This window comes from Pocillopora verrucosa, chromosome 10, assembly GCF_036669915.1.
Source record: "Pocillopora verrucosa isolate sample1 chromosome 10, ASM3666991v2, whole genome shotgun sequence".
Classification (NCBI taxonomy): Eukaryota; Metazoa; Cnidaria; class Anthozoa; order Scleractinia; family Pocilloporidae; genus Pocillopora; species Pocillopora verrucosa.
This window is the reverse complement of record NC_089321.1, coordinates 7420163-7435668: the sequence shown is the minus strand read 5'-3', so window position 1 is coordinate 7435668 and position 15506 is coordinate 7420163. Positions and strand designations below refer to the sequence as shown.

At 37.7% G+C, this 15506-nt stretch overlaps 2 protein-coding genes across 2 annotated transcripts in view; one reads left to right on the top strand and one right to left on the bottom strand.

Annotated features, from left to right (window-relative positions):
* The first annotated feature begins 1065 nt into the window (after nt 1-1065).
* Nucleotides 1066-2403, top strand: LOC131793442 (alpha-1A adrenergic receptor-like). The gene has a single exon (XM_059110859.2). It carries the CDS (start codon nt 1212-1214, stop codon nt 2172-2174), a length of 963 nt encoding a protein of 320 aa, XP_058966842.2. The 5' UTR covers nt 1066-1211; the 3' UTR covers nt 2175-2403.
* A 248-nt stretch (nt 2404-2651) lies between these two features.
* Nucleotides 2652-15506, bottom strand: part of LOC131793427 (uncharacterized) — a 13349-nt gene continuing 494 nt past the window's right edge. Inside the window, exons 1-17 of the mRNA XM_066173412.1 lie at nt 15472-15506; nt 15236-15314; nt 13173-13654; nt 12272-12402; nt 11947-12015; nt 10786-11532; nt 10059-10199; nt 9079-9220; nt 8293-8421; nt 7430-7557; nt 6773-6895; nt 6342-6480; nt 5528-5884; nt 4971-5096; nt 4648-4734; nt 3678-3784; nt 2652-3292 (exon numbers count right to left, since the gene is read on the bottom strand). The exon at nt 15472-15506 is cut by the window's right edge and continues 494 nt beyond it. Coding sequence (XP_066029509.1) covers nt 3092-3292; nt 3678-3784; nt 4648-4734; nt 4971-5096; nt 5528-5884; nt 6342-6480; nt 6773-6895; nt 7430-7557; nt 8293-8421; nt 9079-9220; nt 10059-10199; nt 10786-11532; nt 11947-12015; nt 12272-12402; nt 13173-13654; nt 15236-15314; nt 15472-15506 — 3223 coding nt within the window. The 3' untranslated portion in view covers nt 2652-3091. The remainder of the gene's footprint in view (nt 3293-3677; nt 3785-4647; nt 4735-4970; nt 5097-5527; nt 5885-6341; nt 6481-6772; nt 6896-7429; nt 7558-8292; nt 8422-9078; nt 9221-10058; nt 10200-10785; nt 11533-11946; nt 12016-12271; nt 12403-13172; nt 13655-15235; nt 15315-15471) is intronic.

Here is a 15506-nt window from a genome sequence, read left to right as displayed (position 1 = left end):
ATTACCATAGTATTGCGCAAAAATTACAAATTACCTTAGTTAAATACCCCAATAGCTGTCATCTGTTTTCTCGCAGCAATTTCGTAGCGACATATTGACGCTGCACACGATAAAATACTACTTCAAACAACTATTGTTTCCGAAACGATCAGACAGGATTAAGGCGATTGTTTTAAATTATGGGTTTCATAACTTTCAAGAAAATTCGGCAAATAAACAAGCTCAGTCAAATACACCGCTCGCATTAAACAAAGTCAGTTTTTGAGTTGCAAAATTTCAGTCTTCAGAATATCCCATCTTTTTGAAAATCTGCATCACTTCGATAGCCTATTTTAAACTTTCATCTGAGATCGTTATTGATTACCAAATAACATTATTATACAATTGACTTATTACGAAAACTCTAATTGGTCGAGAGCATACAATCAATTGCAATATTCAATAGCGTGTGAAGTTGACATCATAACCCAATATCTGCAGCACATATATTGGGTTCGAGTTCAAAGTCTGCCTAGTTTTCAAGCCCTACGACCGTGTAGTGTTCGCAACCTTTTTCAGACTCTAAGGGAAGTGTTTTCTCTTGCAGACCGTTTGAAAATGTATAATAAAACAATTCTTGAATTCGGTTTTCGCATGTTATCATGAATTATGCAACCTCCTGTCTGCGTTATCTGTTTATGATTCATGAAATCATACTCAACCTCATCCAAAACTTGCTTATCATCAGTTGAAAATGCATTTTGAACTTATTCTAAAAGGATGGCTTAGTTTATTATCAAATGTTCAAGAGATGAAAACTGTAAGCGAAAACACGACAGAAAAACAAAAAAATATTCCCCGTTTTATGTATGCAACATTTAATTTTGGATGTTAGTACATGTATACATATTTGTAGTTGTCACATGTTTAGCCAGCATGTCTCCTACTCTTTTCACTTTTGCAGGCCTAGCAAGGAAGAAAGGTTGTTGTCCGCCATGAATGAGTCAGAAAATGCGACTAACTCGACCGCCTCACCTACCATTTACAATCATGGTGTCTCACCAGTTATGGTCTCATATTCCATATTTTACGCCATCATCATCATCGCTTCCCTCTTGGGAAATATCACAGTCTGTGTAGTCATACTCAACACCAGATCCCTGCGGCAATCCATCAACTCGTGCTTCATACTCTCCCTGGCAGCTTCTGATCTGATAACAGCTTGTCTGGTGATGCCGTTTGACTTGGAGCTGATCATTTCATTCCAGCGCTGGATACATGGTGAAATCATGTGCAACGTATGGACTACAACATACTTAATGGCTGTACCCACGTCCATTCTAAGCTTGTTGGCTTTGACAGTTTATCGATACCGATTGCTGCAAGAACCCCTGGACATCTACAAGGCATCGCCGCTGATGACTCGTAGGCGCGCCTCTATAGTCGTTTGCTGTTTATGGGTATACTCCATGCTCTTTTCACTCGCCCCAGTCTTTGGCTGGAAACGGCTTCCAAGAAGTGTTAATTATGAATACTGTTATTTCAACCTCTCTTTAACTTATTCAGTCTTAAGTTCGATGATAAATTTTGTGATACCAGTTATAATCGCTTCCTTCCTGAACTGCAGAATGTTCTGCGTCGCAATCAAGCGGGCGCATCCTCCAAAAACTGGCCGCCGAGCTGGAAAAACTAAACACATGACTAGATTGAAAGAAAAGAGAGGGAATGTTTCAGTAGCTAAACCAGAAAGTATTGAAAACCCAGCAAGGCTTGGTACAGTCCAAGAGAGCTCCAATTCACCTACCTCAGAACAACAACCTGTCGAATCTATGCGATCGCGACATGAAGCCATCCTCATCAGGAAATTACAACAACGGAACATTCGCGCAGCCAGGACAACATTTCTGATCGTTTTCTCGTTCGTGGTCTGTTGGTTGCCTCACTCATTTCTGAGCATCACGTACATTCTGTGTCGGAAATGTGCTATCGATATCGCAAAGCATCCTGAATTGCTTACCTTCTTTCTTATGTTGGGTTATCTTAACTCAGCCATTAACCCTGTTTTGTACAGCTTTCGGAGTTCTGAATTTAAGAAGGCAGTTAAGGGTTTCATTAGAAGAAGGCGCCCCTTTCAAGGTGTGCAAATCCGACCAGAGAACACTCGCGCTGTGGAAAGGCGTGCTACAACTCTATAGACTATACCATCCGTTGACGATTTTGGAGTTAATTTGACATCTAACAGTCGACTTGATTGTAAAATGCTACAGCGATTTGTGAAGCATAGTTGTAATTCTCGTGTCACAAACCTTTGAAAAAATGAGAGTTGGAAGGAGAGCGCAAGTAAAAGTGCTGATAAGTGAGAAATAATTTACATATAATTTCACTTCTTTTTTCTCTCCCAAGTTATTCTGTTTCTCTTTCCTTCTCACCTCTAACGTCTGGTTTAACACCATTAACTCAATATTCCAAATAAAGTTGAAATTGCATGATCTCTTTCACAGTTTGGCCCCTCAGTGTTCATGATCGCTACATCACAATTAGTATCTACTGTTTCAAATTCTCAATTATGGATCTTAAGAACAGATTCCTCAATAGCTGTAAATATCACATCCACAAGGAATAAGCAACTGGGTTAACATTAGAACTTGGTATCGCCACAAAACAGTCTCAGATAGCTATTACGGTGTGTTTATTGAAGACTATAAACTTGATCAAAAAGTAATCAGAAGCCAAAACCTTAACAAACTATTGAACCGTATTCGGTTGACTTGACTTATTTTTTGTTCAGCTCTACTTAATTTACCTTACTAAAATATAATACGACCTTTTACAACCTGTTAGACAAGTCTATTTTTTACCATCGTATCTGGTTACTAACGCTGTACGTTTTACACTCTTCTATGTTTAACATATCTGGAGTTTAATTTAAATTTATAGCTTATGACCTACTTATCTCCTAAAGACACAAAAATAAAATTTAATTCTAAACGTTGTACACTACTGTTACTGAAAATGATCATAAAAAACTACTTCGCTTTTAACTTTTTTTTCCACTCTTTAACTCAATTATCCTGAACGTCAGTTACTTCAGCCACTTTACTGAATGATGATATCAGTTATTCCCTAAATCGAAAAACTCCTCCACACGACCGCGATCATCCACTCTCCAGCGGTATTCCTGCCACTGGTCATTGTCATGCGCACGCACCACCCTTAATGTTTGCTCTTCACGGCCAATCTCTGCGCGGACGTTCAATGGGGCTCCATCCTCTCGAGTTAACGAAAAGAAGTTCAAATTGAGCCGGGTTGCAATCTGCGGGGTAAAAAACATGGAAACAGTTCTCATTGCATCATGTCCAGCAAGGAGTAGCGCCCGCTAAAAATACATGCAAGAAGAGGCTGTAATGTGCAAACGTGAACACACCCACAAGTCGGTGGTGAAAAGTAATACTGTGGGAATGGTGGTAACCTGCGATCTGGCGATTTTTCCCTCGGCGAGCGCTAGTGCAAAAACGCGCGACTTAAAAATAATTTTTTCGGAACAAAAATGTATGGGGGGGGGGAAGGGCATGTACATATGGGTTGCGGGGGAAGGTTTTGTTTTAGACGGTTGCAGGTACTAAAAGCTTTGGATCTGTCGAAGGAACTCATTTAATCTGATGTAAAGAGGATGAGAGATAGCAGATTCAAACCCTTACAATGCCGTGAAGGTCTTCAGCAAGACGTCCATAAGCTGTGGTGGGTCTCTCACGGATTGAAAACAGCCATTTTCCACTGTTGTCTGTGATTTGAATCTTTGCGAGATCTAAAATATCAAAAACCATAGGCATTAATTCTACAGGTTACTCATCCAAAAAATAAGTAAATATATAAAATCTACATTCTTGGAGATCAGTGCGATTGTAGTAGCAATCAGCTAAATCAGAAATACAATCATGTAGCTTGTTTCTACAGCATTTTTCGATTGAGTGTAGTAAAACCAAACAGAGAACCAAAACAGCTAATCAGAACAAAGCTACATATGGCAAAGAGCCAATAAGAACTCAGAGAAAAGACATCTATGCTGTATTCCGATGACGTGACGCAAAGGTGAGATAAACAACTGCAGAAGAAGACTTAACCTATGCACGATTTAAAAAGAGAAAAGTTACAGCACCATTTATAAAGTCGTCATGTAAAAACCAAAATAAAAAATGAACTATAGCGTGAAGGATAAGTAACAAAACAGATACCCAGGGATATTTCTTTTGATATAATGAGTCACTATTGGATAACCACCCTGTCCCGGATCACAATGTAAGACTAAATGCCTGAGATACATACAGATTTCATACAGTTAAGACCCTTAACTCCCAATATCTAATTGTTCATTCTCCACTCTAGCTGCTACACATTTCGTAGTACATTAGTTATGAGAATTTGGTATTAGATTAAGATAACAACTACTACCTGATAAGCTTGAGTATTCTTATCACATATTTGCTGAATAATGTACGGATATTTTAGGGAGAAGTAACATGTCAATCACATCCATGTGTTAAAGGATGAAGACAACACAGGAAATGTAAATCTGAATACATTGCACACCAGCAGAACAATAGTGGAAAATTTTTTTCTAAAAATTTGAACTAATCAATAGTATTTAAGATTCAAAGATTGAAAGTTTACCTGTGATGGAATACGACCAATCATTGACAGGGGGTGTACTTGATGGGGGCAGATCATCGATACTTTGTATTTCGAGGTGATTTAACCCTGGAAAAGAAATTTAAAACGTATGTTACCTTCTGTATTTTCTCATCATCAAGATTAGCATTTGTCCAAAGAAACTTTTCCCAACTTAAAAAGTGCACTTTGTGTCATTTCCTTCAAAGAATCTTTGTCAATAAATTCCTTACCACCAACATTACCCATGAAAACTCTTAAACAGAATCTTAGGTTATTTGTCCCACTTGGTATGAAAATAAGTTAAAAAATATATATATACCAACCTAAAACTTGGCTGACATCAAAATTGTCATCTCTCAGCTGGTTCACATCATTTTCACTTACATCAGTAACCAAATTGGAAAGCACATGTCTTTCTAACTCATCAGCCGAAAGACTGAGAACCAAATCTGATAAACAAAACAATCAGAAAACAAAGTGCAAGTAACTCTAGGGACTGACTTTTCTCTACTTCTCTACCCACCCCTGTTAGATATTGAAAGGATTCTTGGGTGAGAACATCTTATCCTGTTTGTCCTGTCTGTTCATTGACCTTCTACAGTATCAATGTCAAATGGTACTAGTTCTCCTTGGGGCTGCTGTGGGGGGGAGGGGTGCACACCTTCATTAACCTCCCTCCCTCACCACAATAAGAGAATCAAGTCAAATTTTGAGGAGCCAGTTGAGCCACTTCTGTCACTATATGGAGGGAGGAACTATGCAATTAAAGTCTCTAACTTTCAGTTTTAGAGCCCCTAATTTAAAATTAAAACAAACTTAAGGGTTTCCTTTGCAACAAAGCAATCCTTCTAGCTATGAAGTAATTTTCAAAAGTCCTTACCACTTTGAAGTGATCGAAACTGTTGCTCAACAGAGAGATCAGCACCCAGCCAAGGTCCATTAGGGGGGAAGATTAACCCATCCACTTGAAAATCATCCGTCTCTGCCAAATCATCATCATCATTATCATCATCATCATCATCATCAGTGCCATCATCATAACAGTCACTGAAGTTTGCATCATCACCCTCCAGATCTGAGGCACAATCATCACACAGTAGCTGGTCCGCAGACATTTCTGACACAATGGACTTCAATACATTACTTGAAAAAGAGCTAATGCTGGAAGCACCATCAGAATATTGCTCTGTGTCCCCCCAGGTTGGAAGGAGAAAATCTGATGTATCTGGAGCTGAAACTAACATAAAAGGTGGTGTGTCATTCAAAAATTGTACTGAACACGAACATTTTATCTTGCCCTGTGATGACAAAATTCCTGGCTTCCAAATAATCAGTCTTGATGGAAAGCATACAGAGCCACTTTACCAGGCTGAAAAGTACAGCAAGAAATCTAGCTTACTTTTTGGGATTGGATCAGCATGCGACTTCTTTTGGGAAGCTTAAGCCAATAAGAAAAGCGACTACTCCACATGACTGTCCAGTATAAAATTTAAAGGAGAATGGAGCACAGTTGTGCTTATGTCTTTCTCAAGAAATGGATTCTTCATGGTTTTAAGTATTTAGCAGCTTAGGAGGGCTTAAAATAGTATAAATGCATTTTTATCAATAAAAATGATTTGAGAGGGCAGTTGACTAGACTTGGGCACTAAATTACATTGAAATCATCCCTGTGGATACTGTCAAGGCTACCTTACCTGCTATTATTGCTGGATGTCTCAGCAGCTGCCTTGCAGTCTTACGATCAGCTGGCTTTAGAATGAAGCCCTGGCTGAAGAGGTCCTCAACCTCTGGGCTGCATGGAGGAGAAAATGGTGGTTCCTTAGCCGTACCAATCTGTGAAAAAAATAGATGCAGCTAAGGAAGGTGAACAACAAACCATATAATATCTATGCAAACTGAAAACTTTTATGTCAGGTGCAGAAAAAAATTCTGAGTCCCATGATATATGACAACCTCAGACCATTGTATTCCAAACTCAGCTGCCCTACCAATGAGCCACAGAGACTCTATAGTAAGCTAGATCATTTGGAGGTTTATAAGTGATACATATATTGCATACTGCTATGATCAACACGGAGGGAAGTATCATGTGTACAAGGAGAATAACAAACATGGTAAAATTTACCCTATAGATCAGTGAACCATGACATGAATCTACCCAAGGTGGACGTCCTGCCAGCAGTTGGTAAAGCAGGCACATGATACTCCAAATATCTGTACTAAAAGAGTGGCATTCACTCCGACACATCTGATGATATGAGATAAAGAAACTTTTCAATTTGTAAACAATAATCAAGATACTAGCCATGATTCAATTAACAATTGATTCGTACATCAGCATGCGTTCATCAAGATATGAAGCACGCGGGAAGTTTGGAGAGCATGAAAGATGCATAAGAGTTGCTCGAGGCATAGCCAAGAGCAAATCTAGCTTCTTGAGTGCTCTCCAAACTTCCCAAGTGCTTCATATCTTGTTGAATGCACAGCTGACGTATGAAACAATTGTTTTATAACATTTTCAACCCCAGAATTTTTTTTCTCGAGGGATTTGTTTGCTGACATCATGAGCATGCACAATAAGAATATGAAGCACACTCGCGCAATGGAATTTGATTAGACAAATTTACAAGCTATGTTATAAATTAATTTGTTATAGACCATAAGAAAGTGGGAGAAACCACAATGACTATATCAAAGAAATAAACAACCCCCTTTAGTCACATACAGATGTGTGATACACTTCTACAACAAGGTTTCAATTTAAGTTGACTGCTACGTTTACCTCTGGGGACATGAAAGGTTCTGTGCCTCTTGGGATGTTATCCTGAAGAAAGCTCTCACATCTGATGCTTGTTCCAAAGTCAGCAAGTTTCACATGTTGACCGGTCTCATCCACAAGAACATTACCACCTGTGCACAAAAAAAAAAAACACACTAACTGACATAAAAAATTACAGAATGAATACAAGTGAATTTGTTCTTGTAAATACACTCTGCTGAATGAGCATTTAGTGGAAGCCCAAAATTGGAATAACCAAGCATAAGCTGCTCTTTGATCTGGACACTTGTTTGCTAATTTAGACTTTGACTGCCATTTGACTCATTCTCACAAATGCAAAGTGATGTGGCTTGTAGCTGACAACATGAAAACAAAAACAAAAAACAAACAGCATAGGTTGATGTTACAAAAAATAAAAGAGATAAAAAGATCAGCAAATTTTTTTTTTTTCATTTCATGTAAAAATGACTTTAAAGAATTGAAGTAGTCTATTTGTAAGCATTAAATTGACAATGTAATCCATTTAATTTTCTAACAGATGACTTTTCATAATGCTTGCAGATTATGTTACCAAAAGCAAGCCACTATGGCAGCATCCAAACAGCCATTAAAACAGCCCATGGACAGCACTAAATGGGAGCCATAAGTTTAGCTTCCATTATGTCACAATGTTTTGATTCATTTCAATGACCACACAGAGTTTCCTTTAAACAGAAAGACACTTCAAAGATACCAACAACAATATCCCAAAAGGTATGTAACAGAGATGATTAAGGAGAAAGAAGATTACAAACTTGAAAAAATGAAACCCAAATTTTCCAAGATTCACAAACATGATGCAGCTCCATGAACATGCATACACTAACCCTTTATATCACGATGCAGTATTCCTTGAAAGTGCATAAAGTCTACTGCAGACAGAACTTTTCCAAGGACATGGATTGCCCAGATCTCATTGTGCTCCATTTGTCCAGCATACTCTTCAACAGAGCCACCTAAAAGAATGAATGAACACAATCACACTACTGCACAAGGATTATATACAAAATCAACACAAGAAAACATAAGATGAACTTGTAACTGTGCGGTGGTTTGAAGCAAGAAAACTTACTCCCTTAAGAAAATTAAGGGAGTAAGTTTCTAAAGAAACTATTGTGTCGCATGGGTAGGGAGTATTACACAATAATTTGGTTTGATCAACTAAGTTGATAATGTGAATTAGCCACTGCAGAGAGCTTTTAAAGCTGAATTTTCAAGCGTAAGGAGTACTGCTACTCCTCCTTCTACCCAGCAAATTTTTTCAAGTTTCACTACCAGTTGCGAGTACCCCTTCGTAATCCTTGATGAACAGAGGGAGGGAGATGTTAGTAAAGTGCCTTAGTAAAGGAGAGAACACAATAGCCTGGCTAGAGCTAAACATTTTGCAAGGGAGTTTTTGGGAAAGTCCATCAGACAACAAAACTTTTACTCTACTACAACTTCATGAGGGCCCCAAATATCCATCAGGATGCAAAACAGACAATTTTTTCAATAGGTAACCCAGCATGTATCCTAACATTCATTTCAAACTTATCAAATTAACACAATGAAATCGGGGGACCCTGTACTAAAATCAAAGTTACATATACACAAAACAAAAAAATTGTGCATACCACTCATATATTCCATGAATATAATCACTGTGCCACTCTGTCTGTATTTCATGGCACCATACAATTCCAAAATGTTTGGATGTCGTCCAGACAGCCCTCCCCAAATTTCAATTTCATTACTTTCAAACTTGCCGATGGGAATCTGCATGTCAAAAAATATCACATAAGAATATATCATCATATACTCAAGGTTAATCATTAATTATTTATTATGAATGTTGGAGACAAAGCATTAAAATGAATGAATGAGTAGCAGTAAAAACCAAATGATTTTCAATGGTATTAAAAGTGAATGGAGTCCAATTCGGTCTGTTATCAAACTGACAGACAGTTGTGAAGCAGGGGTCCAATTTGTTAATCCTGTGTATGTTTACAGACAGTATTGAATGCATGAAATTCAGTCACAAGATGACTTAAGGGGATAAGTGTTAACTGTCCTCTTCAAACACTTCCCTATAAGCATTAAAAACTGCAAATCTGGCTGCTGATGACCAATCACCTTTGAAAACTTTTTAACAGCAGTAGTTTTAAATAAATGATAAATTGACAAACTTGTTAAAACTTAAGGGCATGTAAATGAAGGGGGTACATGTAAGTCTCTAGAGAGATATCATTGCAGTACTGTATCACTGGTGTAGTTTAACAAGAAAATCTGGTTTTCTCAACTGAGTTGATTAGTCACCTTAAAGAGTTTTCAAAGCTGACTTTTTGACCAGTAGCCTTTTGCTCTGACAAAGCTCTAGAGAGATATCATTGTAGTACTGTATCACTGGCGTAGTTTAACAAGAAAATCTGGTTTTCTCAACTAAGTTGATAGAGTAAATTAGCCACCTTAAAGAGTTTCTGACAAAGGGCTAATGCTCAAAATGTCAGCTTTGAAATTCTTTGTAGTGGCTAATTTACCTCATAAACTCCATTAACAAAACCAAATTATCACATTAAAACAAAAATTATTTAATTTATTTGAAAAAATCATGTACCTTTTTGATGGCAAAAAGAGATTGGATTGACAAATCACGGCAAAGATAACAACGGCCACAAGAGCCCCCTCCAATTGAATGAATGACTTGCCAATGGGTTTTCTCAATGTAAGACCCATTCTCACCAACACCCAACTTCTCCTGAAAAGAGCAGATAGCTACAGTTTGTTATGAGAAATTATAAATTTAAGCCTGGCAGATACCAGCCATAGCAGCTGTTCCAGTTGAACAGCCTATCAAGACAGACTAAGAAGAGAGAGACAGAGACTCCCCCCCCCCCCCAATAATCTGACGAATACAAGTAATTCCCCTTTGCACAAAGCAGATGCTACACAGCCTCTTGTGAATTGATTAGTGATCACCGAAGCATTTAGTGCCATATCAAGATAATAATAAACCCCAAATGGCATGTTACTTTCTACTTGTTTGCTAAATAATGTATTTTAAAATTACAAGGAGAAAGAACCTCTTAATCCCTTGGTGGAATTCGAAGGGAGATTTAAATTCCTTTATATGGGAGGTTCAAGGAAAATGTAGGTGATTTATCAATATCACTTATGGGAATTTGAAGGTTTAAATTCCTCTATATGAAAGGTTCAAGACAAATGTGGGTGATTCAGGGTACATGTATATTTACATGTACGTCAAGCAGCCATCTAATGGAAGTTCATCTTCCTGAGAGCTGAAATGCAAACAAGACATATGACCCAGGGTTAATTAGCAGTACCTGGTTCAAGGGCCAAATGACCTCTCCTAGTTCCTGCACCAAATCACTTCCCACAGTCTGGCTTGTACAAGTATTTGTCACAGACACATCAGCCACACTCAATGGGGCACTTGGTGAACAGTCTTCACATTCAGCCTGGATGGATTCCTGGATAACAGGACCTCTGGTAACTTGGACATCTGGTGGGCGGTCCACATGGTACTGATTCCATCCATTTGCACTTCGCAAGGGTTCACAGTTAGATGTCAAGCTTCTATCAGCAATTAGGATGTCTTTAACTGGATCATGAACTGTGTCTTCTTGGGCGTTTGCAGCTTCCAGTCTTGTCAAAACTTCCTTATAACCACCCAGGAACTCTTCACTGTCTTCATTTGTGGGTGTTGAGGGGGGTGTGGGTCTGAAGAACAACTGATCAAGGGCCCATGTCCATTTCCTGTTATCTGGAAGGCAGTTTGTACGCATGTACTCCCTGATGTAATCACACCTTGCAACTACACATCGTCCTAGAGGAAGAATGCATGTTGAAACATGGTTAAACAGCATATCCTTATAACTGATGCAGTCTTCACATCCACCCAACACACGCATTCTGCAGTTTTGCGAGTGGTCAAGCAAGTATTGGATTAGCTGACAGAAGGCATCAGTACATTTCTGCCACTCTCTCTCAGAATTCAAGTTTCGCCGACAGGTAAAGGCTTTCTGCAGGTCTTCATCTGATTCACTCCTGCAGATTTCCTCTGATTCATCCTAAGAAGAGTTCAAGTGAAAAGGGAAAAACATATTATATATTACTTGTCACAAATACTTTGGCAACAAAATCAAATTCAATGTATTTAATGCACTAAATATCAATAGCCATAGAACATTTGATAGGCCACTTTCAGAGCAGCACTTTTTGAAATACATTTCATTCATCACTGCATGAACCTTAACCAGCTATAAAATAATGTAATTTCTCTAAATGCACACTTTATACTCTCAAGTGTTCTGTGCATCTTCGAACCTAACCCACAAACTCCTTAAATTCTATAATTCCCTTTTGATTGGGGTTTCAAATATTTTCAGGAACCAAATAACTTACAATGAAAAAAAATTCCATTAGAGAACTATGATTTGAAGAATATGTGATTTTCAAAGACATTCCAAGTTAATTCAGAATACCTGTGACTCAAGGGGTGTGAAATGTGCTTGAGCTGTTATCTTGACTGCAGTAACATCAATCCACAAGCCCTGCAATTTCATACAGACATTTATTAAAAGCAAAAGTTACATTGGTCCAAAGAACTTTTAATTCATGATTTTTGAACCAGTGGATCTAGGTTTAGAGAAAATTTGAGCTGAAAACCCAGTCTTGTTTCAGTCTAAACAATAACCAACTAAATATTGTCTTGATAAATTTATTGTCAGTAAACTTTAACATAGTTTGGCTTAGTGACAAGAATGAGCTATCCATAATCTGCACAACATCATGAGAGCTTTAATTAACCTGTTGAGCAGCTTTCTTGGCATTGTCGGAACATGAACTGTTTCCATTTTTCTGGGAGGGAGATTCACCACTTCCATCAGGCACTGTGCTGTAGCTACTTGAAGACTGTGCACCATCTCTCTGACTTTCATCTGCAACAAACATACAACTCTAGTGGTAAATGACAGCACTCCAAAATGGATATATAAAGTGCTTTTTTTAACAACAGTAACTGATCTTACTTTGAGTATTAATACACTTTTTTCACATGTTAATTCAGTATGCACTGTTCTTTCACTTATGAAATTTATATCAAAGAAGGAATCATCTCCATCAAACAGTAAGAGTTAAGCTGATCATAGGAAAGGCAAATCCTACAATCACTCTACTTATGGGAAAGCCATTTAACATTGCATTAAAAGGAGGGATATATGAATAATGAGCTCTTATCATGACACATCCATCAAGCCTTCACTTAAAGGTGGTGTCCATGGCTGTCAGTCTGAGCTGTTTGCCGGTCAAAACTGACAGCTAGTCTCCCATCTTAAGCTTGCTTTTTTCACCTCATTTTACCTTACCTGTTGATTAGAAAGCCAGCAATTTTTGAAATACCATCAGAGAGATTCTTGCAGCAACCATTCCCAAGTTTTGAGTAAGATTAGATGCATAGTTTACCACAAAAAAAGTTAAGGTATGTGAATTAATTCTACAATCAGAATTCACTTGAAAGTTTGTGTAAACTATCTCAATAATGGGATACATTTAAACAGAGTAAGTGTAGTTCCTAGTCTTGGAGGTAAAGTAATGAAACAACAAGGTATTCACAATAACCTGGTTACCTACTTCCTCCTTGCAGTTTACTTTCAAACTTCTTGGCAACCCTAGTATCAAAATCACCCAGAGCTGGAATACAGTTACCTACCACTTCTTTGAGATTCACTGTGATTCTCTTCGTTGCCGCGACAATCATCATTATCATTAGCAACATCATCTTCAGGACCCTGTTGTTTGGATGCCTGCTTACTTTCGTCCTCATTGTCTACATCATTCCCACCACTACCTTGACAGCCACCAATGCGACCAGTCTGCTTCCTGTTATCATCACCATCTCCATCATCTCCTCCACTACCACTGCTGCAGCGGGAGTAGCTGATGCTTCCATTCTGAACCTTTGCAACCTGTGGGGAGGGTCCTCCTCCATCTGGAAGTGTCTGACATGTCTTATTTGGATCACCACTTCCTTTCTGAGTGGAACCTGTATCTGATGGTTCTCTTGTCAGTGTGCCATGATCACATAGAGTTGTTTTCACTGTAACAGTTAGAGTCTCTTCCTCTATACCAACCCAGTCATGTTCTTCAGGGATTTTAGTTGCTTTTCCAGTAAGTGACACATGTAAGTTTATGCTGCCATTGAAAACACAACAAAGACACTCACTTTCTCATGCAATTACTACTAAATTCAACAGTAACTCAGCATTCCAAGCTGTGAAGGCTTTGGTTTAACCCTTCAACTCCCAGGAGTGACCAAGACAGAATTTCTCCCTACAATATCGATACAATGTCAAGAAGACAAGTGATGAGAATAAAGAGAAATATCAGTTGGGCAAATGGCAGACAGTAAGGAGAATTACTTACAGATCTGGGAGTGAAAGGGTGAAGATATTTCTAAATAATTAACTAAAGGTTAATTTGGTCAGTTTGGTGACCTGGGCCGGGTTTTTCAAAGCTGGGTTAGGATAACTCAGGGTTAGTGTGAAATCTGATTTCAGATCTGATAGCTTAAAAAAAAATTCAGTTGAATTCTTCTTGTCTATAATGTGACTATTTAATGCTCTAAAAAGAACACAGGACATTATCCCAAAAAGGCTTTTGAATAAAGGAATAAAGAAACCCAGATTAAATTTTCACCTTGGGTCAGCACTAATGGTATTTTGCTTCATTCAATTAATACTTAGTGTTTATGTTCCAAAATCAAGGTGAAATAAACATTCAGATGGGATAATTATGTTAAATATCCTACCACTTTCTTTAAAATAATATTTCCCTCTTTCTCTTTTGACTTAAAACAAACATGAACGTTTTATGTCATGAGATGTAACATGAACCTTTACAAATGATTGCTACATTTCCGAATTTTTTCTCTAAAAACTCAGTTTTGGTCAGAGGTACAGTACATCATATGGTATTGTATATAATGTCCTTTTCCAATTGTACTAAAATTTGTTTTTTCTAGCAAACAATATTTCAATCCTGGCCACTAGTTTTTAGGATTTCATTTTCTCAAATGATTATTTAGAAAAACATGGAGCATGGAGTGCTGAATTTAGTGAATTCTTGTGAAACCAAGATACCTTAATTTACCTCAAACTAGACAAAATTGATGTTGCATGTTCGTTATGCACTACCATGAAAATACACATAGTTGAAGTCTATATTGAATCAATAAAACAAAGAAAAAATCTGCAATTTTGAAAATTTGTGTCATGAACGTATTGGAAATTAGACTTTTATCTTTTTAATGCCTTGATTCGGTAGACACAACAATACACTTATACGAATCACTCCTTACACATGCACAAATCATACCCATCATTTCCTTTTACTACAGTTATTTTAATAATTTTTCTCCTTGTTAAAAGTGATTTATTAAAATTTTCCTAACCAGGAAATTGCAGCAGAAATATATTTCTGTAGAATAATACAGACAAAAAGATATTGAAAGACAACCAAAATAAAAAGTAACATTTCATAAACGTTCGTGTCTGTTTTATGATAAAATCGTGGGGGAAACTACCTTGCTCAAAAAATTCCCCGCTGAAAATATTTCTCTTGGGACCACCTTGTTCATTTTGGCAATTACGACTGCGTAACTTTCTTAAAAAACAGTTCTTAAAAGGATTAAAAATCGTATGTATGAACAAAACAATATTTGAGGGTCTCAGGAGACATGCTTTAAAAATGGAACTAAATCACCGGACTGCTTACTCTTTGTCCGCCAAATCCACTCGAATTCCTCTCTTCGTAGAAATCCTTCGTTCACCAGCGCCCCGGAATGACGAGACGTCTACAAAGGACGAAAAGGACGATCAGAGACGTGAACTTTGAGGGCTACTGAGCACGTATATAACAATTAACGATTGAAGGAGATCAGACCTGATAATTCCAAATTCGATTACATGGAAGAAAACTGAAATTCAAACAGATGCAACGCACTAACTTACCCAATCCCTTGAAAAAGCCATCCAAATCATTCTTC

Coding starts and splice junctions, on each gene's coding strand:
- LOC131793442 (XM_059110859.2), top strand. CDS start 1,212: ATGCCGTTTGACTTGGAGCTGATCATTTCATTCCAGCGCTGGATACAT.